Here is a 27,034-nt window from a genome sequence, read left to right as displayed (position 1 = left end):
CTCTAACACTGATTGCCTAAAGACTGAAATCTCTCTTGGCAAGCATCACCTGCTCCTAATTGCTTTACCAGGCTCCCCTCCCTGGCTCTGCTACCTGATCACAAGTGCAGAGTTGTCAGGGTTTGCTATTTCATTCCATTGTTCCAAACCCTCTTTGTCTGAGGCTGGTTAAAGGATCTGCCTGTCTGCTCGGATTGAAATGAGATTTCTGTCTTAAAAATGTATACAAGTAGGAGGCTTTTAACACGTTCCAAATAAAGGTGGAGTATTCTTTTTGTCTTTATTCATCAAGCTTTTCCTCCAAAATGGCTTTGCTATTTACTGAAGCCATGTGGGTTTAATTACATAGTTTCGGAGAAATACAATTGTGGGTAAGTTGCTACCCTCAAAGACAATTGTCCTGCCATTGAGAGCCATGGATTGCCCTGGCTACTAAAGCAACTGTACTAACTGTGAGGGGACACACCAGCACACACTTCGAGCAATACGGGGAGCACAGAAAGAGTCTCATCAGCAGTAAATGGGGTTAGAAAGTTTGATGTGAGTGTTCGACTAATATCACAGACCAGAAATGAGCTACAGACAAATAAGGGTGTGACTGTGGTGTCTTGATGATGACAAGCTCTTCTGATGTCCTGATGGGACAGTCCTGAATGCTGTTTGCAATGCTTTGAGCATTAATGGGGACTAAGGCTGGGCACACTGGCATGTCCAGTGCCAGGTTGTGTGTCATTGCTTCAAAGTTAGTCCAAGAATCCTGGTAACTTGAAAGAATAAACTGTCACCACCTTTACCATATGAACTATTTCAGTGTTTCTAGCAATTTAGACAGCAGGAGCACACTGGCATTTAGATCTAAGAGTGTGCATCAGCAGGCATGCGGTAGATGATATGTCTGTAGTCTTTTTGTTGTGTCACAGATTTTAGATTCTATGGTCTTCTCCCTTGCAGAAATTCCCTTGGCACTGCTTGTTATTATATTCCTTGAACAACAAAAATCTGAACTGAGCGTTTCTTAGTTTTTTGAGCTTGATGTGTTTAGCTGGGTTTCGTAGTTGTAATGCTGTTTGTAATATACCGTGAACAATGTATAGGTAGATGCGAGTGCAAGAAAACCCAAAACCTTGTATCTTCTCTTCAGCTTACTAGTGGCATTTTGTTATGTATATACAGTTTCTCTGGTGTTTTCTGGGAAATACTGGATGCTCTGCTCATGTTTATGGGCATGCCCAGGCTCCCTGGTGTCTGAGAATACAGGACCAGTATACGAAATCTTTGCTCACAATCTGGACAACATTTTGAGAAAGAAAAAGCGAACACACTGGGAAAGCTACAAAGGCATTTCTTAAGCCCTGTTTGCCCAACTCCATGCCTTAGCCAGGGGGTGAGAGCTGAACTGGCTTCCTTCAAGCAGTACCCGTTTCCTGGAGCAGGTGCTCCCTTCTGCCACACCAGCGGCCACTCTGCTCTTCCACTGCTGTGGTCTGCATGGGGTACATCTTGTAGTCGGACTCTTAAAAGTAAGAATAGTCCCCTACTCCTTGCCTTTTCAACATTTAGTGGCACCTTTTCACTCCTTTAGCAGGATACCTGTCATGAACTGTATTCTCCCGGTGTACACTCAAATTCTGTAGTTATCTGATCCTAAGTGCTGTAATCATTAATAACTTCGAGTACTAAGGATGGAATTTAACAGTGGTTCAGTTTTTATTACGAAGGGAACAAGAGCTTTGCAGTCTAATAAATGAAAGAAAGGTGACAGGGCTGGAATTTGATTTAAGGAAGCAAGACTCTAAAACATAATTCCTTCTGTGTAATTTAATAGCCATTGAGGAAGTACTGGAATCTACAGTATGTGGTCTGTTAATCTAATTATTCTACTCTAAAGGTTAAGTCACACAACCGACAAGTATAAGTGGATTTTGATCAAGTTTTACTGAGCCTATAAAATACTGAATATATGAGGATGCCCAGATTTACTTGTGTTTGCATTGGAAATAGCTCAACTTTATGAAGTTGTGTACTGATGTACATGCACACACAGAGGGGCATTTTTATTTAACCTTCTATTTGTAAACATAACATACTGTGGATTTAGGAATTGTTTTTTATTATGCTGAATGTCATTGAAAAAATACGATAAAGAAGGAAGGAGAAAACTGCTGTTCTTTGCCATTAAACATGGACGTTAAAATAAGCCTTGAATTCTAAAGCCTGTTATTTTTAAGGATGTAAAAGAGGCCCCTACTTAGTGTTGTATTGCACTTGGTGCTCCACAGACTGGTGTCCTTGGTTTGTGTACACCCTTTTGTCCTGAGAAGCTGTGAAAGCAAAACCCAATCTTTCTGTTCTTAGTTTATCTTCAGCTGCAATCATATTCCTACAACAATGGCTCTTCATGAGAAAGATAGGGCAAAATTAACCATTCTCACGGGATTTCAGATGACACTAGCTCACCGTATCTTGTAGTAATCTATATCCTGATCTTACCTAGAGAAAAGTAGTCAGGATCTTAGCAATACCAGGTACAGCTACTCAGGGGAAGCCAAATCTACGCAGATCTGTAGAAGAGTTTGGTTGACAGAGACTTTCCCATTTGTTTATTTTCTATCTGTATACTCTGTTCTATCAAAGCCTAAATCCTGCTTCTCTCTCCATGGTTTTTAATAGGTCTTCTACCTTCCTGCAAGCAGCATAAATATACGACATAAATAGATATATCAAAGCACTTCTTACTGACAGTTCTCATTCGTCAGTATGTCTGCTACTGTACCAGTTATCACGGTGACAACCCTCAATGAAACCTGCACATGAAAGTGAAGTTTAGAAGGGGCAGACTGCTACTTACTTTTAGGATCTCCAAGAGGTTTTTTTTGCCTTCTCCTTTTCCTAAAGGTTTTTGTTACCAGTGTTTAATTCAAACAGGCTTTTTTTTCAAATTGAATTTGAGCTCCCCTGAATCAGCATACATCGTCACAAGTGTGTCAGCCCAGATCTCCTGAGTGTGGCAGATCAGAGTGGTGGTAAGCAGGAGGAGCTGCTGGTGAGGCCAGTGCTCAGGTTTCTTATGGGGGTCAGTTGTGAGTATGGGTGAATCAGTGGGTACACTCTCCAGGAACGTCTTGTATGTATCATCACAGTTGTGTTCATTTCCAAATACAAATTAATTGCTTACCATGGGAGAAAATTATGTAATGAGGTTCTAGAGAACATAAATATTTAAACATGTTTTTAAATACATTCAAATATGTGTGTATAGAGAGGGATGGGGTTAGTAGAGATAATATATTCAGATAAACATGTTCGATATTCTATTGTATAATATATCAACCCTACAAATTCATACTAATTAGTATTTTGAGCTCTCGTGGTGTTGCTAAATCATTGGCACCAGATGAATAAAATGTTTAGAAAACTTTTTCATGATCTTATTGGTGCATTCACCCATATCAATGACTGAAATTTATCTTGCTTTAGCAAATCAACAGATTTCTTTCTTCTGCTAAATGTTTTTGGCAACACAGATGGAGAACACAGCAGTCAGGGCTCTGCTCAAAGGCACCAGATAGCTGAACGGGTTACTTCCTACATTAAAACCAGCTTGTTGACTTGGCAAGGAGCCCTGGTCAAGTAATACAACCAGTGCTGCTGCCATTTGTTAATTCTGCATAATTAAACACCAATTATACATAGTATTGTTTTCTAGTAGGCTCCTCAGCTGGCTTTTCTTTATTATGGTTCTGTGCCAGCTTCCTTCCTTTTTACTACAAAGGAGTTTTTATTTGTTATTTTAATTAGGAGGTTTAAAAGATATCAGATTTTTCTAAAGACAGAATAGCAAATGATTATGGAAGTTGGTGTATCATTTTACAGGAAAGACATTGGATATAATAGGTATTTTGATTTTTTGGTATAATCTGAGGAATCTCCACTGTAGTATTATAGGACTCCCAGCACAAGTCTATTAGTGAATATATAATAATAAATGAACATATTTACAAACCACTTTCAAAGTATGTCTTTAAAAGACACCAGAAAATTCAAATATAGGACCAATCTTCATTTCATAACACTTCTATCCACATTTGTCAAGGCATATAACTGCCACTACCCACATCTTAAGTCCTATTTAAATGAACGTATCATAGAATTATAGAATCATTTTGGTTGGAAGAGACCCTTAAGATCATCGAGTCCAACCATAACCTAGCTCCAGCACTAAAACATGTCCCTAAGAGCCTCATCTATACATCTTTTGAACACCTTCAGGGATATTGAGTCATCTGAAATGGAGTATATGCTTAAGTGCTGTTTCAGGGATAAACCTAAATATATCTTCAACATTCTGCTGAAGTTGGAACATTTTATGCATCCTGTTGTACTAACAAGTATTTAGAGACTGTGTAACAAAGGAGAGCATGGACTGTCTTGGTGCTTTGACTTGTGTTGTTGATGTCAGTGATGTAGTTCTCTAAGTAATGGTGGTGGAGAAATGTCATGTCATGCCTGTCTTGCTGTCTTAAATGGAAACTGTGGAATGTGAGGACCAGAAAGCTGGAGGCAGGTTTCATGCTCGTTTAGGGTTATAATCTTTCCCTCAGTACTGATAAAGGTATTTGTTACGTAGACTCAATATTTATTTTTAAACTACTTAAGTTTACAAAAACAGTCTGGAAAATGTTTTCCCCCCTTTCTTTGTGATTGCTTATGTAGTAATATCGCTAAAGTGTACTGTACAGCCAAAATAGTTACAGGAACTCCCTAGAGCCTTTAAATGCATGTTATACAACTCATAAACCTTATTGGGGGAAAAAAAAAAAAAAAAACAAAAAAAAACAACTTTCAGCCTTGATAATCATTAGAATTTAAAAGCTCAGGAGGGATGTTAACTGTGTCTGTGACTCTTAATCCATGGACTATTCAGCAGTCACACATGCATACTGAATCCACATGTAATATCCTCATGAACTTCACTGAGAAATGTCTCTATGAGTCAGCAGCTGGAGTTTATTTCTTAGCCAAAGTTTTTCTTCCTTCTTCCATTCTTGTGACTCTACCCTTGTTATCTATCATTCCCTTCCTTTGATAATTATTGCCACCACCACCCCCCCAACCTCAAATAAAAATGCTTAGTTTTAAGCTTGACAGTTCTTAGTTCTTCATTTGTTAGACCACAAGTCAACTAACCTATAAAGAGGAGAAGACACAGTTGCATGCTTAACCTTCAGAGCCATGAGGTCAGGGGGACTTCCCACAGAACATAATAGGAGGCACAAAAGTCTTTGCAAGATGAGGCTTTTGGTTCATGTTACAGTTTTGTCAATGGAGCAATTTTAAGTTGTAATTGTCAGTAAAGTAATTCCTTAACTCTGTAAGAAAAAGTCAGCTGTTTTGAATCATGTTGTGTTATGCATGAAACATACATTTCAGATTCCATAAACTCAGTAAAACAATACTGTTTTATCTTACTTGCTTTAAGAGACACGTTATTTTGACATCATATTTGGACTTTCTATTGTCATAGCCCTTATTCTTCCTGTCCTACGCATACACTTTCATTTTTATCATGATTTAAACAGGGGAAAAAATGTTTTAAGGATTGCTTTCAAATATTGTATCTAGATACAACATCAGGTGTACCTTCATTTTACAACTACATCAAACACAGCAGAATTTAGCTAATGATACATCTTCACCATAGAAAGCTTCCTTTTAGCCTTTTATCCTGAAATAAATTTGTTAGAGAACATCAATGAGGAATGCAACAGAGAATCTTCAAGAGAAAGGAAAAGTGCAACTGGTGGAAATTACAGTGAAAAAGAGAGAGAGAAAAAAAATATTCCTCACTGGCAATTCCTCTAAACAGCTCCAAGTTCCAGGATATTAATTATTATCGGTATTACAATAATGTTCCAAACATGGCAGGTGTTGAATTGTTTACTTGACATGTAGTCAAACCTGTCTGGAGTTTTGAAACGTCAGTTTGAAGTCTAAAGAGCTGGGATTAGACCTCAATTCAGCAAAAGCTGTTAAAGCACATAGATAATTTCTCTGATCATTTATGTCATTGATTCCCATAGCTTTATTTAAAGAACTTCACTTGAAGCAACATACTTGCATAAATCCTATTTTGGATTAGGAGAAGTGGGGAATATGCACAAAAAAAGTGGGTCACAGGAGTGTAATGGATGCAGCCTGAATTCAACTACACACCAATTTTTGTTGATATGCACACGTATTTAGTTATATTTACAAACACACGTTCTGAGTGTATTGTGATATCCCATTGTTCAATTGTAGAATGATGTGTTAAGTTGCATTTATAATACACCTGGGAATGCTCCCCTACAGCCTTGCGATTGAGGCAAATCTCCTGGAGTCACCACTAATAATCTTTCCAGGATCAAAGGTTGAAGGTCACCTGCCTAGCAAACCATCAAGGTTAGAAACAGGAGCATCAAACCATGAAAAAGGATAGATCCTCAGCTTCACTTGGGGAGAGCATTAGCCTCAAGCCATGGGAAGTCCCACAACACTAGGCCTAATAATATGCAGTTTTATGGCTGGAAAAGCCATTTCAGAATAGAGCTGGAGTTTTTAAGCTAATTATTTCTCTCTGCTTATGGACTCAAAAATAATTTAACTCCCCTCATCCCAGATTTGGAAAAAAAAGAACCGGCAAAAATGGCAGTGTATTATAAATATCTTGGTGGGGCGGGAGGGAAAGAAAGAGAATTTCGTCATACGACAATGACACATGGAAACTCCATATGGTATCTGTAGATGCCAAGATTTTTTGTCTGAGCTTCTTTGTCTTGAGAATAACCTGGGTGTGCTGCAGCTAGCCCAGCTTCATGAAACAATAATATTTAGACCACATCATTATTTATTCTTTCCAAATTAGATTTTTTGATAGATTTAAGAGGTCACTAATTCTTTAAACTACAAAAGAGCAAGCTGTTGTGGCTTTTTCACCCAGACATGATCCCAGAAATCAGTTTCATGTCAGAGTGCTTTATGCAATAGAGAATAAAAACCCACTCATTTTGCAGCTCATTTCATAATACAAATTAGCAGAACCTGAGTCAACAGTCTTTGAAGCTGTTAATTATGTTTTTGCAATTTATGTTTTATGGTTTGCATTCAGTGAAACACCGGGAAGAAGGGAAACATTTCTAGCTTGTATCATTTCAGGACTGCACTGGGTGGTGTTGCAAAATGTCATATTTAAATGCTGCTAGGGACTTCTGTAGTAGCACAGAAATATAGGAAAGAATTTTGACACTAGTTTATAGTAATGATAAAACCTAATCTGTTAAGATGTGTATATTATCTGGTAGGCATAGTTAAATTTTGTAGTTTAGGAGTCTCATTGTAAGGAAGCTGAGTTTGTAATATCAAGTTGTCACTTGACCATTTAGGATACTCGCAATAAGAATATTTTTAATAATTAGCATATTAGTATTTCTCTTTATGTCAAAGAAAATACCCATTGTTGCATCTAAAATGTGAATCGTGTTATGTGAGATAAAGAATTATTTTATAGACTACGGAATAACTAATGATGCTCAGCAAAGGGCCAGCTTTCAGGAGTGATGGTAAACTTAGCTTTAATAAAACTATTTCTTTTCCAGGGTGTAGCAGTTGATGTTTCTGAAGATGTAATTACACTGCAAATACAACATTCTCTTCAAAGTATAGGGTTAGTAAGATAGAAGTTGTACTTGCACAATTCTTAAACTTTCAGTGCTTAAGAAGGTTAAGTGGTTAAAAATAGATAAATTTATGTCTCTCATGATCTGTCACACCTTCTGAAATTATTAATGAAACATTTTTCATGGCATAATTTAGAGTAAAACAAATACATTAAGACATGTTTCAATCTGATATGGACATACATATTTTATAATTCAGGAATCTTTTATTACACTTTTATAAAATGGATTAAGGGAGACTTGGAATAGATCCGCAGAGATGTCTGGCATCTTAGTACCTTTCTGGATTTGACTACTATTGATCTGATTGTGGTAACCCAGCAAGAAAGTGACAGATTAAGATACTTGATTTCAAAAGTTATCGGCTGAGATGGTTTCCAGGCTAGCCATCTGTCTTTCTTTCAAAATGTTTGTCTCTTATTAAGATTTCTTTAAGCTATCTTGATTCCAGGAGCCAAAACATTCTCTGAAATAACTTTTCCTTTGTTTTCTTCCCAAACAATCACTCACAAACTGTTTCTTTTAAATAAAATGAGCCTTTGTTAGTGTGACTGTGTTTTCTACAGCACATACGGAACATTGCCTCAGCAATCAATTTTCTTCCACACATATATTTAAAAATGGTAATAGGGTTTACGGTTTTGCTTTGTTGGGAGAAGAACTGGGAAGAAGAGAGAAAAAGATATTATGGAGACCAAAGTCTGTATTTTATATTTTCTTTTATATTAGCCATGCAAACATAAATCCAGATTTTTAAACACCAAAAGTAACATTTAAATGTATTTTGCAAAAGTAGATATCAAATATGAGTCTTATTCAGAATATTACAGATTAACTATTATGTCATTTAAACACATTCAATGTAAGGGATAAATATACTTCATACTTACTAATCCTTTCCTAAGAATTGGAGATGTTCCTTTGTAGGTTAATCAACTAATTATTTATTGGTCTAGTAATGTTTATGAAGGCAGGAAATGTCCCCATTTGGACTAATAACTTTTTTGGTTTGCTTGGTCCCTCAGTCCACCTAGGCTAAAACTTAGAAACTATTCATCTTTGTGCTATCAGACAGCAGACTAAAAGCTCCAAACCACAGAGGTCATCAGGTTATTGGGATACCATCAGTGTCCTCTTCTCCCTGTGCTAGCTCCAGGCTTTTGAACATGGAACTGGAAGCCTTGGTGGTGGACATCTGAAGAGACTAACTTTCTTCGGCTAACTTGACTCTATCCACAATGGCATCTTGAATCTCCGGCTTTGAAACGGAAATGATAGTAGTACCTCCCCCAGCTTGCAAGATTCTGGGGAAAATGCATTAGTTTGTGTATGGAGAATATTTAGCAGCAGTGTCTGCAAGTTTACTGCTTTTGGAGAAGTCTGATTCCTATTCTGCATTCAGTGTCCATGTCCTTGAAATGTGTTGGACTTCCATTACTATAAAGCAAAGTCATTTAGCAAGATGCAACTATCATTAGAGCAGTGTTTGGGATATGTAATAGCAATATGGAGAAATCAAATATTGCATAGTTGCTTACTGACTGAGCATCATCTGTTCTCCACACTGGAAGAATAATTTGATATGGTGGTAGAATTAATGATTAAAACGTGCCTGGGGAGCTGTAGTAAGATCAGTTGCGCACCTTCACTTCTGCATTTTCCTAAGTTTCAAGTTGGTGTCTTTGAGACCATAAGACTGTACAAGAGTCTTTTTACTTTCAAGGATTTTTGGTTGTGGGTGGGGGACATCATCATGTAAATGCCTATTATTTGATGCTATTGACTATAATAATAACTGGTCACAATGTTTGTTGAAGGAACATATATCTGGCTGCACTAATTTCATTGGGATTCAGGCAACAGTTTGCACTGTCTTCAATGCATGTTCATTATCATTATATTTCTACTCTCTCTAGATGGCTGCAAAACATAAAGACAGAGGAATCCAACTTTCAAGTGCTGGCTTTCATCCCCCTAAAGCTATTCCTGAGAATATTCAAAGGGATGAAAGTGAAACTGTGGTGTTTTCATCCCTTCAGACGTTCTGCTTTTCTCCCCTCCCTGCCTCCCCCCGCCAAGCTATAATTTCATCTCCTCCCCTTCCAGGAGCAGCAGCTGTAACTCAGCTCTGTCAGTCCCCAGAGACACCTCCCTGACCTCTGCAGGGCTCCAGCCCCAGCTGCAGCCATCGGGGGCTCCTCTCAAGCCCAGGTTTTCCCGGTGGTTGAGCACTGCGTGAGATATGGCTGGATTTTACTGAGTGTCCTTGCAATGGGAGATCTGGTTCTGTTTTCCTCAGATATCTGTTTTCAGTTTTTCTAGTAATAAAAATACAGAGGAAATTTTTCTCCTTAAAAGGAGCTTCGGACTGGATCAAATGTGTGCTTACTCTCCTCTCCCTCTTTCTTTTCTCCCAAGAGCTTAAATAAAGCTGTAAATTAAACTTACTTTCCACCTTGCAGCTTCCCTTAGCACAGTGACCTTTCAGCAGCTATCGGAAGTCTCTGTGAAGAGAGTTGTCACAAAAGTGCATCTTCAGCTTGTTTTGCTTTCTGCTAACTAAATCTCAAACACTGAGCAACCCAAAACATTGAAAAAAAATGCCAGGGGACTTTAGGCTTGATTAAGGGAGAAATCTGCTATTGAGAAAGAGGTTTTAGAATGGAGAAAATACCTAAAATATTCTTACAAAGATTAAAGTTTCTAAATATGCAAATAATAACATAACTGAGTGAATTAGTCTAGGAATCAAGGATTGATTATTAGTTGAGCTGTTTAGATGGAAAATGAAAACCAGAAAGAGAGAACAATAGTTACATTTTGTGAAAGGGAGGTCAAATAAAAAAAAATATATATGGCTTCCAGTATTTTTAAAAGATATTTTGTGTCGATAGGGTATTATTAGTTATACTGTGTTTTAGTCACATGCTAGTTCAATCTGCTCTATACCTTTCTTCACAGATTGAAGTGAATTGCATGAAGAGCAGAATATCCTTTCTCCCTGTGAAAGAAAGACCATTTCTATTTTTCTCATTGATCAGTTTTTCTTCAAAACAGACAAGCATTAGAGGGGGGGTCATGTGCTTTGTTCTTTATATTTCAGTGAAAGTGAAAAAACAAACTTGGTAAAATGCCTGTGAAGTCAGATGTACATAGAAATTGAATATTTTTCCCTCTTCTCATCTTCAGATACTGGTAGGCTAGAGAAACTGTGCTCTCAGGTACCTATTTAACATTGTTCTCTGAATGACTAAAGGTTCCCAAGCAATCCATTACTCCTGAGTTTAGTGTCATGGCACTTAGCATGTATCAGATCCTCAGCTGTTAAAGCCCATTTTAGCTACTATCAATATGCTACTTCTAGGGATCACCTATTGCGTATTTTGTGATATTTCCAACTGCGATTATACAAATATGCCCTATAATTGCAGTACAGCAAATCTGTTGTATTGTAATAATTCTTCAAACATTTATCACTGAAATATTTTTGTCTAAAATTAATATCTTATGGTTACTTTCACCTTGGTTGGATGCTGTATATAAGAATGAACACAAAAGAGAATCAATATAGTCATTAAATGACTCGTCCACAGGTTATGATAAATGAAGGGTCAGCCTAAATTCAACTAAATTTTCTTTGATACTATATCATCAGAAAAATCTTCATATGCCTATAGCATTTTTCATTGAGTGATTTTTCTTTTGTTCTTATGAATGGCCATTATTTTCAATAGTAAAAACCTTTATTACTGTTCAAATTGTGGAACTGGAGTCACTCATTCAGATTTATAAAATCTGTCATTTGTATTCATGTTACTAATGCAGATTATGAAATGTATATTGATAAATTCAGCCAAGTGGGATGGGGAAGGTATTGGAAGTGTTTTACTTCGGCTTCTCTTATCATATAGTCTGCATTTGTTGGTTATCTTCTTGTAGTGTCTTCTGAATCCACTTGCTAATTTTAACCAAAATCTTAAATAAAGATGGAAGGAGTCTCAGAGCTATGTCTGAACCAGTGGACATGAGATGTTGTTACATTTTGTTCGCATATTAGGACAAGGCTTCACTACACACCAAATTCTGTCTTTTGCTTGCCTTGGGAGATACCCACGGTGGGAAGCTGCAAGGAAACCTGGGAAGGTTTTGTCTGGGACTCTGATTGGAATGACTGGGGGGGCAGGACCCTGAGACACACTCAGCCTGAATCTAGTCAAACATAATTATGCTCAAGATTCAAGCTTGTGAGAAAAGCTTAAATAGGAGCTTACCTAGGGAGCTTTCTTAGGCATGAGTGCCAAGCAGTGTAAAGCTAGTTAACGTTTGTGGAAGATTTTATTTATTTATTTCAAATTTTAACCTGCTTTACCTTTAATCACTAAACATAACTTCATGTTGTAAGTGTCAGTGGATTCCTTTCTGAGACTAAACGCATTTTCAGAAACACAGCCATTAGCTACAGACATTTAGAAAAATTAGAACTATAAGGAAAAGTGCTTGGATTATTTTTAATTATATTATTTCTAGTGACAAATGTTTCTGTTCTCATTGCTCAGTCTTTTATAGCTAAGAAAAGGTGCTAAAACATTTAAAAATTTGAGAAGCTTTTGCTGAACTGCACTTGAAACAGTGTTCATCTCATATGTAAGGTCTTTTTCACCAACTTGCTTAGTGCTTCAATTGGATTCAATTTTGAGCACTTACATACACTTACAGCTTATTTATCTCCGGTGTTCTACTTTCAAGATCATATCGCATCTCTTTGGTCACTCTCCAGTTGTAGAATAACAACAGAAGTTTCAGAAGAGTTAGATAAACTGTAAAACTTGGGTAACGGGAATGATGTGGTAAACTCAGCACTGTTTCTTTTGATTTAAAATTCGTATTTCCTCACTATCTTTGGAGTATTTTTTTTCTACTTGAAATATTACATTGGTGTCATAAAACAATATCATTCTGCTTTGTGTTTCTCCACTTCATAACTAGTGTTCAATGTCAGGTCAGTCTCTTGCTGGATGTGTTATTTGATCCAAAGTGTTAGTCTCTTTTTTTCATATCTAGCACCTTCTGAAATTACAGTGTTTTTCCAGGAATTTTCTGTAGCCTGGCCTCTTAGAATGTAAGATGATTAATTGCCTTTAATATGGTAAACATGCTTTTCTTTCTCCAGGTTCTTGTGGTTTTGTTTTCTTGTCTCCTTTTTCCATAATCTTTCATAACTCCATTCCCAGCAATATAAAAAAATTAATTATGAAGTCTGTAAAAATATTTCATGTGTTTTTTCATTTTGGTCGGTTGTATAGTAGAAGTTTAGTATACTGGTTGAAATAATCTTGGACACACCTAGAAATTTTTAATATCATAATATGATGATGTTTCAAATTAGTAAGCCTTTAGGCACAGTATGCAGACTTTTAAATTCAGCAGTAGTAATGATGTATCATTAATATGTGAGCCAGCAGTTGTTCACATTTGACAGGTTATGTGTACAGATCTGATCCCGCAGCTCTTTGTTTATCAGTGACTTGATCTGATATACTCTGTTATGTAGTATACTTATTTTCTGCTCGGTGTAATTAGTTTTAAGGGTTCATTGCAGAGAGCTAAGGTTTTCATCTTGATACCAAACTTGATTATAAGTTTTTCTATTGATTAGGCAGTAAAAGCATTGTTCAAAGACATTTCATTAGTCTATTGACACGTCTGCTGTGGTGCCATAGCCTGTTGCCCACCTGTGGCACCCAGCAAGGGCTGGGGGATGCTGAACCCCCTGCCCCAGAGCCGGGGCACCTCTGGGCTGAGGCCTCAACCATGAACAGCCAGAGAGGAACACTGAGGGCACCAGGGCATGCAGGAGTTTGGAGGGGATTACTGGCAGCCACCTCTGGGCTCAGGCTCTTATCAGGAACCTGCGGGAGCAGCAGTGTTCATTTCGAAGCCAGGGCTTTATCTTCCCTGTTGGAGTTTCTGTGCTGGGTAGCAGTCGTCTTAGCCTGTAGGGATAAAGCATGTTCTTCTGACTTTTATCCAGTTTGACACGTTAAAATTTGCTGAGGAACTCTGCTAGAGGCACTCAAGGGCCCCAACAATATGGAACCAATCACGCTAGAAACATGTGATATGTATAATGTTGCTTCAGAGGTATTTTTTATTTCCTGCCCAAAGCAGCTGCACCAACACATTTAATGAAGTTAGGACAAACAAACAATCAGGGTTTGCTAAAGAATTTTTTTTTTCTTTTTTGAGCTGTCACTCGTACAGCGTTGTACTTTAGTTCTGAGATATTAAAGCTGTGACCCAGCCACCAATGATATACTTGGGAAACTTTCTACAAGTAAATCTGACACAATGCATTCTTAGTCATCTGTGCTTCCATTTTCAATTAGTTGCTGTCATGGTAAATGAGTCCTTTACTACAAGAAGCCTATTTTTCTAATCTCTTGCACTATGGGTTTCCTGCTTTTGCTTTTTGAGGGTAGCATGAGTGTTTCCTTCCATTTGTTATTTAGATGTTATTCTATATGTACCAGTGCACAAACTGAAGTTTCTGAGAAGGTTCTGTCTTACCAGACAGTTTATCTCAAAGGTCTGGTTGGTTTTTGAACATAGATATGTGATTTGGTCCATCTTTGCCAGCTTGATAGACTTATGCATCAAAATTTGGGTGTGACTACTTTTGTAATTTATACTGGCATCATTCTCGTCATATTGTGTATTTTAAAACATATAATTTTTCTGTGTTCATACTTTATTACTTTGGGCTTTGTGCTTCCAGTTCTAGCTCTAATTATTTCAGCATTCCCATGGATCTATTGAAGGTCTTATTTTGTTTCAAAATTACTGCCTCTGGCTAGTAATTCCCATGTTCAACATACACAATATTACAAATTGATATTATCTAGAGAAATCTGTAGGTCCTTATAAACCCAAGTACCCCTTGCTGTGTTGTATGATTTCTGATCTGGTATTAATTTTGCAGAGCTGAATTCTTACCAGATAGAAAAGTTTTTGATCATCTTCCTCGTCAGCTATTTCACTTCATTGTTGTTCTATTTTGTCTGGGTTTTGGGTTCATAAACTTGGCGTAATTTTTGACCCTGTGCTTTCTTTTGAGGCTGACATTAATCATACTGAGAAATGAGATTCCCAGCTGGAAGATGCTAAAGAACCACTAGGAACTATTAGATTAACTTACCACTATTTTATGAATCTTTCCCTCTTTACACTGAGAATTATTAAGTCGGTTTGGACATATGTGTATGTTTCATTATGAGCTAGATAGTAATTGCTAATTCTTTATTTGTGGCTCTTTCTCCTGTTTCCCAGAAGTATTCACAGCTGTGCTAACAGAACCCTGCGTACAGTCAATGGGAGTATTTTGCTGCTTTAACAAGAATGAACTTCAGCCTAATATCAAATTTTCCAGGCAAATGCTTACATGCTCCATCATTTGTTTTTTTAAGGATATGATTTTGAGCACGGAGTAGTCAGCTCAGGTAAACAAAGAAAGGAGTAACACCTGTTGTACGGCTTCTCTCCAAGGGACAAACTTAAAAACCTCCTTTGTAGAACATGTTTCATTATGCTGCACAAAAGCAGTAGCTCTTAGGAAGAGCTTTACAGAAAGAACTTCTGTGATCTAATAACAAAAGACAAAAACTTCCCTGAAGTACATACTTCTACTTCGTATGCATAAAAGAAAACATTCTTTGGATCAAAAAAATAGTCATGCTGTAAGTGAGAATCATTTGATATCTGTGGGTAATTCACTGTCTTGGAAGGTTAACAGGAAAGGGAATTCTGGACAGACTCAATTTACTACTGCTTTGCATGGATCTATATTTGTGATTTGGTGACTCTTGTAGCTTGCTTTAAACTTATTATTGCAGAGCTGTACTGATTGACATGGTATGTTTATCAACTCCACACCTTTTTACAAGTCAATGTGAATATTTTTTTACCTTGCAATTCACCTTTTTGCTTCATTTCAAAATCATCCTTGTACATCTCTTACTAAATTACTTTCCTGTTAGGCCACAACAACTTTAATTGCAAACTATGACAGGGCTGAAACCTCATTTTTTTAATCTTTGCATCACCCCACAGGATATAGAATTACCAGGTCTTTGCTTTGTGCAGAAGACAGGTTAAGTAGAATGAGTGGCTTCAAACACGAAAGGAAGAGGGCCTTCAAAGCCTCTCCTGTCTGCTGGCTTCTCTGTTGTAGCCAAAGGGCTGGGACTGCGGGAGGCAAAAAGGAAGGAAAAGTAGCAACAGGACACATTTCCTGTGAGAAATCTATATGCTAAGGGTATCAGTAATCACGAGGTGGCAACAGCAAAATGGGTCAAAATGCTGGCCTTCTAAAAGAGGAGAATGTGGAGAACAACCAGTACAGCTAGAAATGTAGCTAGGAGTGTCTCCTGAAAAAAAAGGACCTGCGATTCCTACAATACCAGAGAGATTTTCTTGCCTATATCGTAGTTTTAATAGGTTTAATGTGCCAGTGTATTCTCTTGCTAGACAGTGTATTAGTGCAAGTATGGCCACTCTTTCTGTAAACAGGCATTGACATACATTGATTTAATATGATTCTTCATGCTGAACTCTGCAGATAGACTAGTAAAATGTAAATGACACAGCTGTGTTGCAGATAGATCTTTCACAACTCAGAAGATAACTTTGCATATATAGAAAAGCAAGGGAATGAGAAAGGGCTTTCTCAGCTCTTGAATTGCATACATTCCCTTCACTATTCATCTTTATGGTAGTTTCAGTTTCAAATCATGTGATTTCAAGACTGTTGATGGTGTGTTGAATTAGTTCCTGCATTTTTGTTTTTGGTCTGTAACGGTCATTAGTGAGGGAAATTAATCACCTTTCCTAAGTTTACCACTCAGCTGAATAAAATAAGGAGTAATTAGGCATGTTGGTTTTCTTGCTTTGTTCCAGTTCTACAGTAAAGAGAAAATGAACCCAGTTCTTTGATACTATTTTGGGGGCAGCTACTTGTAAAGCAGCTGCATAATTTATCCTCAAATAAACCTTACAGGGCTTAAGTCAGAGAAGCAGCAGCTCCAGGGGTCAGTGCCTGGAGGGCTGGCTGTGTTCTTATAGAACTGATTACAATGGTGAGGGGATTATTGCAAGAAGTCCAGTGGAGTTGGAGGATTGCAATAGGAAGCTTGCATAACCAGTTCTACAACTGTATATTGTGCTAGTTGTTGTTATTTAAATGTCTTGATAGTAGTTCCCACAGTAATCCGAACTCTCTTGAGAAACATGTAAGTTTACTTGGAATAAAATAAAATAGGAGACCCTCTAAGGGAGAGGAAATTTCCTGAAGTAAATCAAATGCATATCTTGCAGTAGAAAGAAAATACAAAATACTGATATGCATAAGACCTATTTGGCATAGGTTTCTTCATATGCCATGTTGAACATAGTCAAGAAGACTGGTGAGGACTTCAGAATAAGTAATTTATTTCTGTGTTTTCTGGAGAAAGATTGCTCATTGCCTTAGAGAAGAAAATTTTGTTATAAATCTGGATGTCACTCCTTAGAAAATGGCTTCTTGTTCTAATTAATCATAGTGCCTTATATAAGCTAGTGATGGGCCTCTTATCTACCCCTCCAACTAAAGCAGCTGGGGCCACCACCTGTTAACTCACTTTCAGCACCATTTAATTAGCCCGAATGGCTGTTACCTTTAGGTTTATCTGGCAGGCAAAAAAATGGGAGCAGATGCAGAACAGGAAAGAGCTAAAAGGGACAGCCCAAGAAGTGCAAGGAAGAGCTATGAAAAGGCAAGGTGTGGGGGGAAATGGAGAGAGGATAATAGACAGGTTTGGGAGCATCGAAGTTGTACAGTGTGTGTTTATGCACTTTCTGCTAAATACCAAGATTTGAGAATTTAACTGTTCAGTCACAAATGTCACTATGTAATTATGTTCATATGGTTTCCTGCATGACTGATCCTGCATAGGACTTCCGCTTTAGAATTGGAAAACAACTTCTATGTTGAGTTGCTAACACATATGCTTACTCCCAAAGAAATAAATAATTAAATTAGATGCTAAGAGGTTGTTTACTGGCAACATAACAATGCAAAGAGGTTGTTGCCTGCTTTTGCATAACTAGAAGTCCTCCTTTGCTTTTCACTGAGTTAAAGGCTGTTATTGACTGAATCATGAAAATTAAGAGAAGGTGTTTAAACACCATCCACTACTGAGGTATTGCCAGTATTTCAGTCATATGCACTGTTCTTTGAAGACAATAAAACCAAAAATAGATACTCAAACTGTTAAATAAAATCTGTATTCTTCTTTGGTTTAGACAAATCTGTTTCTAAGTGGTTTTTTTTACACTACAAAGTATTCTGTTCTCACCACAAAAATGTCTCTTTTGCATAACAAAAAACATTTCCGTACCTGTGCATAAGTGTAGGTTTTGTTTTTAGAACCACATATTGAGTTGCTAGAACATACTTGTACAGGCTATTAATAAAAAGCGTCCTTATGGATTCTTTTGGAAGTTACTTGCGGCAGATCCTCAGATTAGAGCCATTATGTGAGAAAAAATGCTTCCCTTTTCCCCTTAGCTTAAACCTTTCTTAACTTTTATGATGAGGCAGCTGAGTAGTATAAACTTTAACAAATAACTTAATTACTTGTAAAGAATCTCAGCTGATGAAAATGGTCATAACCTCCTAAAGATATCCAATTTAAACAAGTTAGCTGGCTGAATGTGAATGTCTCTAAAAAGTTGCTCTATTAAGTATTATTTAAAACAATGTAATATTTTCTTTCAGCAAATATGAAACATTGCTAAGGATATTCTCCAGATTAATCAGCAATGTGCTACATGGGCTTCCAATATAGACATGTAAGTGTTTAGGATGCTGTGATAGTGTAAGCGATGGCCTAATTATTTCCTGTTCTTCACATAGCCTGAAGTTTTTCCTTTTCATTGTAGATTTGAAGAATAGGTCTACACTCTTGAAACCTTGTCTGTATTTTTCTGAATAAACATATTTCAGATAGTACTTCCCTCTACAAAAGCTAGTTCTCACAGATACATTGATTTAACTTTATCAGTATCTCTCCCTTAGGTATTATCCTTACCTACCTATACTCTGATAGTATAAAATACTTTGTTGTTATGAATAACCAAATGACTAAATAGAATTAAATCAAAACCCCTTAAGACATAGTCTATTTCTACTGCAATTCCAATGAAAACCTAGAAAAAAAAAAAAATTGAATAAAACAGGCTACTAATTTATTTGCTTATTCCAGGTTGTGGTTTGATGCGGCCAGAGTTCGTTTTTTTTCTGATGTCTTTTCCTGAATTCCTCTAGGTCACTAGAAAGGAATCAATGGGAATTGATCCAATTTGTAAAACACAATTGTAATATTGATAGTAGTTTATATTAATTTGCTTCACCCTAATCTTTTCTTAACATTCATTTGCAAAATGCTGTTCTTGCTGTTTCCTCTGAATTTAGTACCCCAAAGCTGATGATGATAATGAAATTTAGAGAAACAGAACAAGAAATAATGAAGTTATATACTTTGGAATTAAATAAGGCAACTATATTTGTACTCAGACATTTTTCAGTAGGTGGCTTTACTTTCAGATAAACTATAACTTGTGTAGAAACCCAGATACATGAGATTCCTACAGTCGTAACAAGTTGTGTCTGTTTAGGTCTTTTCAATTTTTCTTTACGTCCTCCAGGAGGATGGGTCTGAGCATCAATACTGAATCATTTGGGGACTTTCAAGGATGTGTCATCAATAAAACGTGTCATACAAACATACTTCCCTGGTACAAAAGAACCAATAACTGATGGCATCACTGTCTATTACTGGTGACTTTTCTATGAATAGAAGAGCCGTGGTTAAAAGCACATCTAATATAATTTTTGAGGTTAGGATTGCACAAAACACTTGAATGTAAGTCGCTGCAAAAATAAATGTGTCTGGTTCGAAATGTTGTAGGAGCCAAGGGAATCATGGAATCATATTCTAGAATCATAGAATACCAGGTTAGAAGGGACCAGAAGGACCATCTGGTGCAACTTTTCTTGTCAAAAGCACAGTCTAGACAAGACGACAAAGCACCGTGTCCAGCTGAATCTTAAAAGTGTCCAATATTGGGGAATCCATCACTTCCCTGCGAGATTATTCCAATGGCTGATTTTTCTCATTGTGAAAAATTTCCTTCTTGTGTCCAATTGGAATCTTCCCAGGAGTAACTTGTCCCCATTGACCCTCATCTTTTCCATGTGACTCCTGGTAGAGAGGGAGTCTCCATCTTCTTTGTAGCCACCCTCTAAATACTGGAACATGATGATGAGGTCTCCTCTAAACCTTCTTTGCTCAAGGCTTAACAAATCCAGTTGTCTCAGCCTTTCCTCCTGTGGTAGCTTCCCAGTCCTTGGATCATCTTTTTGGCCCTTCTCTGGATCCTCTCCAGCCTTTTTGTACAGTGGGGACCAAAACAGAAGTATTACACGTCTAGCCTCACTAGTGCTGAGTAGAGTGGAATAATGACTTCTTTGGCTCTGCTGGTGATGCCTTTGGTGCAGTCCAGCATCCTGTTGGCCACCTTTGCTGCAGCATCACACTGTTCACTCGTACTGAGCTTGTTGTTCAGCAGGGCCTCCAGGTCTCTTTCCACAGAGCTACTTCCTGGCTGGGTAGATTCCAGCCTGTGCAGCAGTTCTAGATTATGTTTTCCCATGTGCAAGACCTTACCCTTGTGTGTGTTGAACTACATAAGGTTCTTGCTAGCCCACTCCTCCAGCCTATCCAGGTCTTCCTGCAGGGTGGCTCTGTCTTCTGAAGCATCCATTTCCCCACTCAGTTTGGTATCATCAGCAAACTTCATCAGGGTACACTTTATCCTATCATCCAGAATAACAATAGCAAACATTTAGTATTTAGATTTTCTGATCATTTTGAAGAGTTAAAGATATGCAATTCAAAGCAGGAGTGGTGTTTAGTAGCTCCTGTTGCAGTCTAATTAAATGGAGTAACTTACAGATTTCAGTGGAAATTTCATTGGAAAAAGTTCCCCACACTTGCATAAATCTTTGATGCTTTCTGAGTGCCATTGGACCACTAAAACTCCTTCTGATTTGTATGATTAAGCCAAGTCCTCCTGCTGCTTTGAAGGTGTCTTCTGTGCTTGGGCTGTGCTGAATAAACCTGAAACTGTTCCACCAAAACTCTAGACTACTCATTTCTGGTAAACTTAGCACTCTCCTATCAACTTGAAATAGATGTTTGCTATATTTTTTTTAATGACTTAAGGTACTTGCCCAACTTAATGAATGGTGACTCTGGAAATAGCTGTGGAAAGAGTGAATGAGATATTTTTCATCATGATAAGGCGGTTCCCTCTCTCAAATGCTTCTGTGATAGAAGAGTGTAGTAACAACTGCTAAGGGGTAGCTAGGTCTTTTTCTTCTCTTTCTTAGTCAAGACTTCACTTTTCATCTTCCTCTTCCAAAATAAAGCCGTTTGGGACCATAAAAATAAATGGGGAGGAGGGGGTAGAACTCCTTTTACCTTGTTCCTGAAGTTTTGTATACTTACGGATATAAGTAATTTTCTGTTGAATTAAATATTGGGGTTTGTTTTGTTGGGTTTGGGGTTTTTTATTGTTTTGATTTTTGATTGTTTTGTTTGTTTGTTTGTTTTTACTTAAGGAATCAACCAATTACTGCTTAGATGTTTTTTAAAGTGTAGGTTTTATTTCACTGAAAATACGCTTCTCTGAGCTGCTAGAATATCAGAGACCTTGGTTTAAATTCCTCCTGTGTGATACAGAAATTCAACCAAGACATTCAGCCTTACTGGAGAGTTGTTTTGAGGTACATTTCTCTTTGATAGCTCTGTGAAATGTCTACTCCATCGTATTAGTTTGAGCTAGATGAGAGCTCTGTTATAGAGAGGTCACAGCATTTCTCTGAGGGATGAGACACCACTTCCACTTTGAGCTGTAAATTTTTCATACACCAGGTGAGTTGTTCCAGGTTATATAATTCATTCCCTACAATTTTTTTTTTGGCACAGCAGCTAGTTCAAAAAGTGTAATGACGTAAAATCATTCATTAAGTTTAGCAAAGCCAAGTGGAAAATTGCCTGATCCTACAGCAACGTAGTCATAAGAAATACATCAAATGTTAACATTCAGACCCTTTACCACTCCTTCAACAGAGTGCCTTTGCAGCAGTCTAATGGTGAAATATGTCATTTAATTCAATAGTACTTATTTCCATTAAGTTTTAACTGACTCATAAGCAAAGGCAAAACTGGATATTGTGATGAAGCTGAAATTAAATTCAGCCCAGTGCAGGGGCCCACAACACAAAATGTAGGACTTGGGCATAGCGTTATCATTTAGTGATATGGATAGAATTCACCCACAGGAAGAACGGAACTTCAGCAACCTTCATTAGTGAGACTAATTTCCAGCCAGATACTATAATTTAACATTAGTTGAATATCATGTTATTTACGACAGGGTCAAAAAGTAGCATTTCTCAAAGCAAGAGAGAGTGAATAATACCTGTATGCATTTGGAATTTAAATAATAAGTGCATTGTTGCTAACAGGTGTAATGTAAATATCAGTAGTGTTAAAAAAAGAGACTAATCACCTTATCTCCATCAGTGGAGGGATTGAAGCCAAGATGTTCATGCCTAAATGGCTCAGGTAGTTGTAGCCTAGTTTTTAAAGTTGCTGGTCTTATGTCCTGTTTGCTATATTATTTTTGAAATGGAGACTGTTCCTATTTTAACAACTATGTGAGCCTTGCTAAAGGGCATCAGGATTGGTTGCTTTGTGAGGTGTTCCAAGGAGGGTGACCACTGCTGAGAAAGCCGTGTCTGAGGGAGTATCTTGGGTAAAAAAGATCAATTCATTATTAAATTCTATTTTGTGCATGACGCCAGACATTACACTGACACACAGAACACTCCAGTAGCTTTCAGTGCATCTTCCTCCTTCTTCATTATTTTGAGTAGCATGTGATTAAATCTCCTAGCCAGGCAATTAATCTTTCAAAATGACGATCAGCAGGTTCGTTGCTTGAAAACTCGGTCTGAGCTTTCTGTAGTCAGCTCTAAACATTTACCCTAAAAAAAGTAGGCAGAGCTTCTGCCTCTTAATTTAATAAAAAGTCCCGTCCTCCTGTCCTGTATTGCTGTAATTCAAAACTCTGACCCAATCAGCCCTTCCATGCAAATAAGTGAGCGATCTGGAGAAGCTGAATGTTGATCCAGTCACTCTACAGCCATTTTCAGAGCCGATTTTAAAGATGTGCATGACAATGGCCTTTACAAAGCCAGCAAAGATGGATGGACCAATAAATGAACATATTTTACTTTTTCCATCTGCCAAGATGAAACACCATCTTGGTGTTTGGTTGGGTTTTGCTTTTTGGTCTTTTATTTTCTTAATTTACACAACAGTGTTTTAAAAGTCAGACTATCATTTCTTTAACTGACTATTTATTTTAAGAATTATTTTTCTTTCCAACAAGTCCCCTTAACCAGATTTGTCTTGATGATTTCGGTTTTGCTTTTGTTTTTGTTTTGTATTTCATTAAAAAAAATATTGATTTGTAAGGATGCGGTCTCTATACGATTGTTTAAAAGACAAATGGAGAGTATGAATGTTTGGCATCACATTTTAAAAATTAGATTGACTGAGTTAGTAAAATTAAGTCTCAAAAGAAAAATCCACTTATGTTTTTCTAGTTTAATTTCTTTATGTGTTTTGTGAAACTTCAGAAAGATTTTTAGCAGCACGTGCATTTTATTGAAAAGGAACAGTTACTGTTAGTCATTATAGAGGTCCAGAATATGTCTGTGTGTGAGAGAGGAAAATATACCTTTCCTATTCAGGGTCTTTACAATAATTAATAAATTATCTGACACCTGTCAGCAGGAAAAAGAAATAAGCAGCCTATTGTTGTGGTAGTGATATTCTTGCAAAGAGATTTGCTTCTTTAAGGTCTTTTTAAACAAGATATAAGTGTTTCTTTTTAGGTGTTATCTGTTAGGCAGAACACTATCAATAGTGAATTCAATATATAATCTAAATGTAATAAACAGTTTTATATTAAGCTGTATAGATGTGGGTAAAAAGATCTAGCGATATTGACAACAAATTCCTTTGGGTTGTGGTGTTTTGTTTTCAGAGCCTTTGGGATTTTTATTTTCTTTTTTGCTTTGAATTATTTAGTTCATTATTATGAGTTATCTTCACAGTGCTTTGTGGTGTTTTGAGCAGCAATTTATCTTGGGGTCTTAAAACACGCGTTCATTTATGTGTTTAGCTGACCAGCTGCCTTCCTTTCCTTTTTGTTTTTAATGTGATGTTAAAACTGAATTTTTCCTTGCAAACATCTTTCAAGTCAGAAAATGCATCTTCTTATGCTGCTAAACTGTTGCCTTTCCATAGAACGGCTCTACCCCTTTCCCCTGCCCCATATTCCCGAAGAGGTCGAACAGCCCCCTCCCCATGCTTGCCAAGACACAGTGGTGTGTGTCATCCCCCCCCACCGCCGCCTCCTCCCCACAAAGAGGTGAAGTCCCCTGAGTCTGTAATTGCCAGGAGATGAAGCGATGATGGGGAGTGATCACAGTCAATAGCTTTGATTAACAATAAGGTGGAAAATTAGCAATGCTAGCATTCAGCTCCCCTGCCTTCCCGTCCCCATATGCTCACCACAGCCTGCACTGGCTGCTTGGCAGGGTGGCCACCGTGCCCGGCGGGCTGCAGAGTGAGACTTGGCGTAGGCAGAGAGGGACACAGGACAGCGTTTTGGGGACCCCGGGTGATGCTCCCTGCCGCCTTTTGCTGGGCACCACCAGGCAGGAGGGGGAAGGACAAACTGTGCCGTGCACTGGTACAGTGTCTCTTGCTGTCATGTGTGGAGTTAATTGTGTCTGGACGTGTTGTGATCGAAATGGCAACTCCTGTTACTTCTGTGACCCCATCAGCAGCTCTGGTGTTGTTTCCGACAGACTCCGACGACCTAGAGAGGGGGAACGACAGCGGGACACCACTCCCCACCTCTGATAATGGTGACAATTCGCTGGGCTACACAGGTAGAGTGCATCTTTCCAAAATATTCCTGACTGCCTCCTTCTGACACTTTCCACCTACATCTGCCATTACCACCTGTACATGGATTTTTAATCATTCTTGCTAGCTGGCTGTCTTTCAACATCACCCTAGAAGTTCAACATTGTTAGTACTGTTGGGAAATATTGTTGTGACTTTTAGCTAACCGAGATGACTGTCCTTTTGTGTGTGTTAGTACATTTCAATTATTTAAATGTTTAAAGTCCTTTTCTATTGTTGAAACAATGTACCCATTATTTTCCTTCAAACTGTGTATATTAGTGCATGAGGCAATATATCATCTCAGAGCAATTTTTCCAAGATCAAAGGCAAGGGGTTTTCCTCGTGTTTATTTTGGGATTTTTTTTGCTTTGTTTCTCTTGTGAACAAAAGTAAAATATATTGCAGCAGGGAAAAAAAAAAAATCAAGTGAAACTAACATGTGATTGGCGAGGAATCTGTTTCATTGGCTTCTGCTTTTCATAAACTACAGAAATGTGTCTCTAGGCCAAATAAGAAAAGCTACAGATAAGGAGCACCGTAGGGTGTGTTGCAGCAGTGATTTCTGAGGGACCCAATCCTGCAGCTCCTCTGCACACTGTGATGGTCCCCAGCTCCAGGAGTCAGGCTACTGACCCCAGCCTGGTCTCTGCTACGGAGTTCCTGACTCTGGGGTTTTGAAGAACTCCTGATGGCCCAGCACGGTGGTAGACTCTATATCTAAATAACGTTTAGGTTGTGAAGGTAAGTATTAATTCTTCTGGCGGCAGTAACTTTGGGAAAGAGAAAGAAAGAATGGAAGAGGGAGAATGTGTTGGACATTTAACTGGAATACATTCTTTAAATACTTTATTGTTGGGTTACTATTGCTACTGTTGTTTACACTGTAAAATTGCATATAGTCAAGTTATTAACGAAAGTCTCTGAATCAGATATTCATAACTAAGAGTCTTACAAGATACGAGAAGAGGATAGACAGGTATAAGAAAGAGAGAATAATTTCTTGTCCATTCTTAAAACTTCAGATCTGTTATACGGCACTTACAATGATTACGGCTTTCATCATCTACCCCTCACAATCATCCCTGCATGTGGTTTAAAACCTTGACACATAATTTTATTCCAGTTTAAAACATTTTTTTCTAGAAAGGTAAAAAAGCAAAGCAATACAACCTGCCCTCCACCAAGAAAATAGATGCTGCCTTAGAAAACCATAGCATAAACCCTGCTGCATGTGGATTATTTAGACTTTTCTGCCTTCTGAATATTCCTATTTTATTTTGGGTTTTTTTTTTTTTTAAATTCTCCCCTTTTCTCTCCCTGAGTTTGGCCCATTTATCGTCCCTGATGGACGTAGGGTCATCGTATTGAGAAAATGAAAATTGATGTATCTTAAATAATTCATTTTTTAACTGACTCTAAGTTAGATTTTTGTTTTCAGAAAATTAGGCTGGGAATGGTGATCCCCAGGTCCTGTGTTTAAGCAGCCACTAATTTATCTGGGACCACGAGTCATACTCTGTTATTAATAAGGTTGTTAAGTTTTACCTAGAGAGGAGCGATTGGTTCTCCTCCAGCCCCCTCATCCCTCCCCAGTCTCACATTTGCTCACAGAGGTGGGAGAGGGGGCCCAACACAAGCGCCCTTAACCATGAGAATAACACAGGTAAGATTTCAGGGGACAGGTTATCACCTTTACCCACTGGCATGTTTTGAAGAGGGTCTCAAAGTGTTGGACCCCTCCCAGTGAGTCCTCTTCTCTGGAGACATTCAGAACCCACCTGGACATCTTCCTGTGCAGTCTACTCTAGGTGAACCTGCTTTGGCAGAAGGGTTGGACTAAATGATCTCCAGAGGTCCCTTCCAGCCCCAGCCCTTCTATGAGTGCACTGGGTAGGTGATGGCAGGCAGAGGGTGCCAGTGCTGCAGGCCATGCTGCTCTGCAGCAGAGAGCTTTTTCCCCCCTCACAGGGCAGTATTTAGGACATATAAGTCAGTGTTTAAGACAGTAGCTCCTCTGTGATCATGGGGATGTGGGACTGCTTCCCAAGCACAGCGCAGATCCTTCTGTGTCCGGTCACCCACCTGGATTCTTCACCCATACCAAAGTGCACACGTGTATCTGGGCACCATGTCCAAGGACAAGTCTCTGCGGGGCATTGCAGCTGTTGAACC

General features: G+C 38.0%; 1 protein-coding gene across 6 annotated transcripts in view; it reads left to right on the top strand.

Moving 5' to 3' along the window:
• ROBO1 (roundabout guidance receptor 1) overlaps positions 1-27,034 on the top strand; it is a 741,248-nt gene that overhangs the window by 343,406 nt on the left and 370,808 nt on the right. For 4 of the 6 annotated variants that reach the window (XM_071809765.1, XM_071809752.1, XM_071809739.1 and 1 more), the window contains one exon: positions 24,739-24,843. The exons of 1 other annotated variant lie outside the window; for it this stretch is intronic. In XM_071809765.1, the coding sequence (XP_071665866.1) occupies positions 24,739-24,843 (105 nt within the window). The remainder of the gene's footprint in view (positions 1-24,738; positions 24,844-27,034) is intronic. One more of the 6 variants, XM_065862790.2, reaches the window with a different exon arrangement.

The sequence above is a fragment of the Patagioenas fasciata genome, chromosome 1, assembly GCF_037038585.1.
Source record: "Patagioenas fasciata isolate bPatFas1 chromosome 1, bPatFas1.hap1, whole genome shotgun sequence".
In the NCBI taxonomy this organism is placed as follows: domain Eukaryota; kingdom Metazoa; phylum Chordata; class Aves; order Columbiformes; family Columbidae; genus Patagioenas; species Patagioenas fasciata.
Note: the sequence above shows the minus strand (reverse complement) of the source record. Positions and strands in the feature narration are given on the sequence as shown.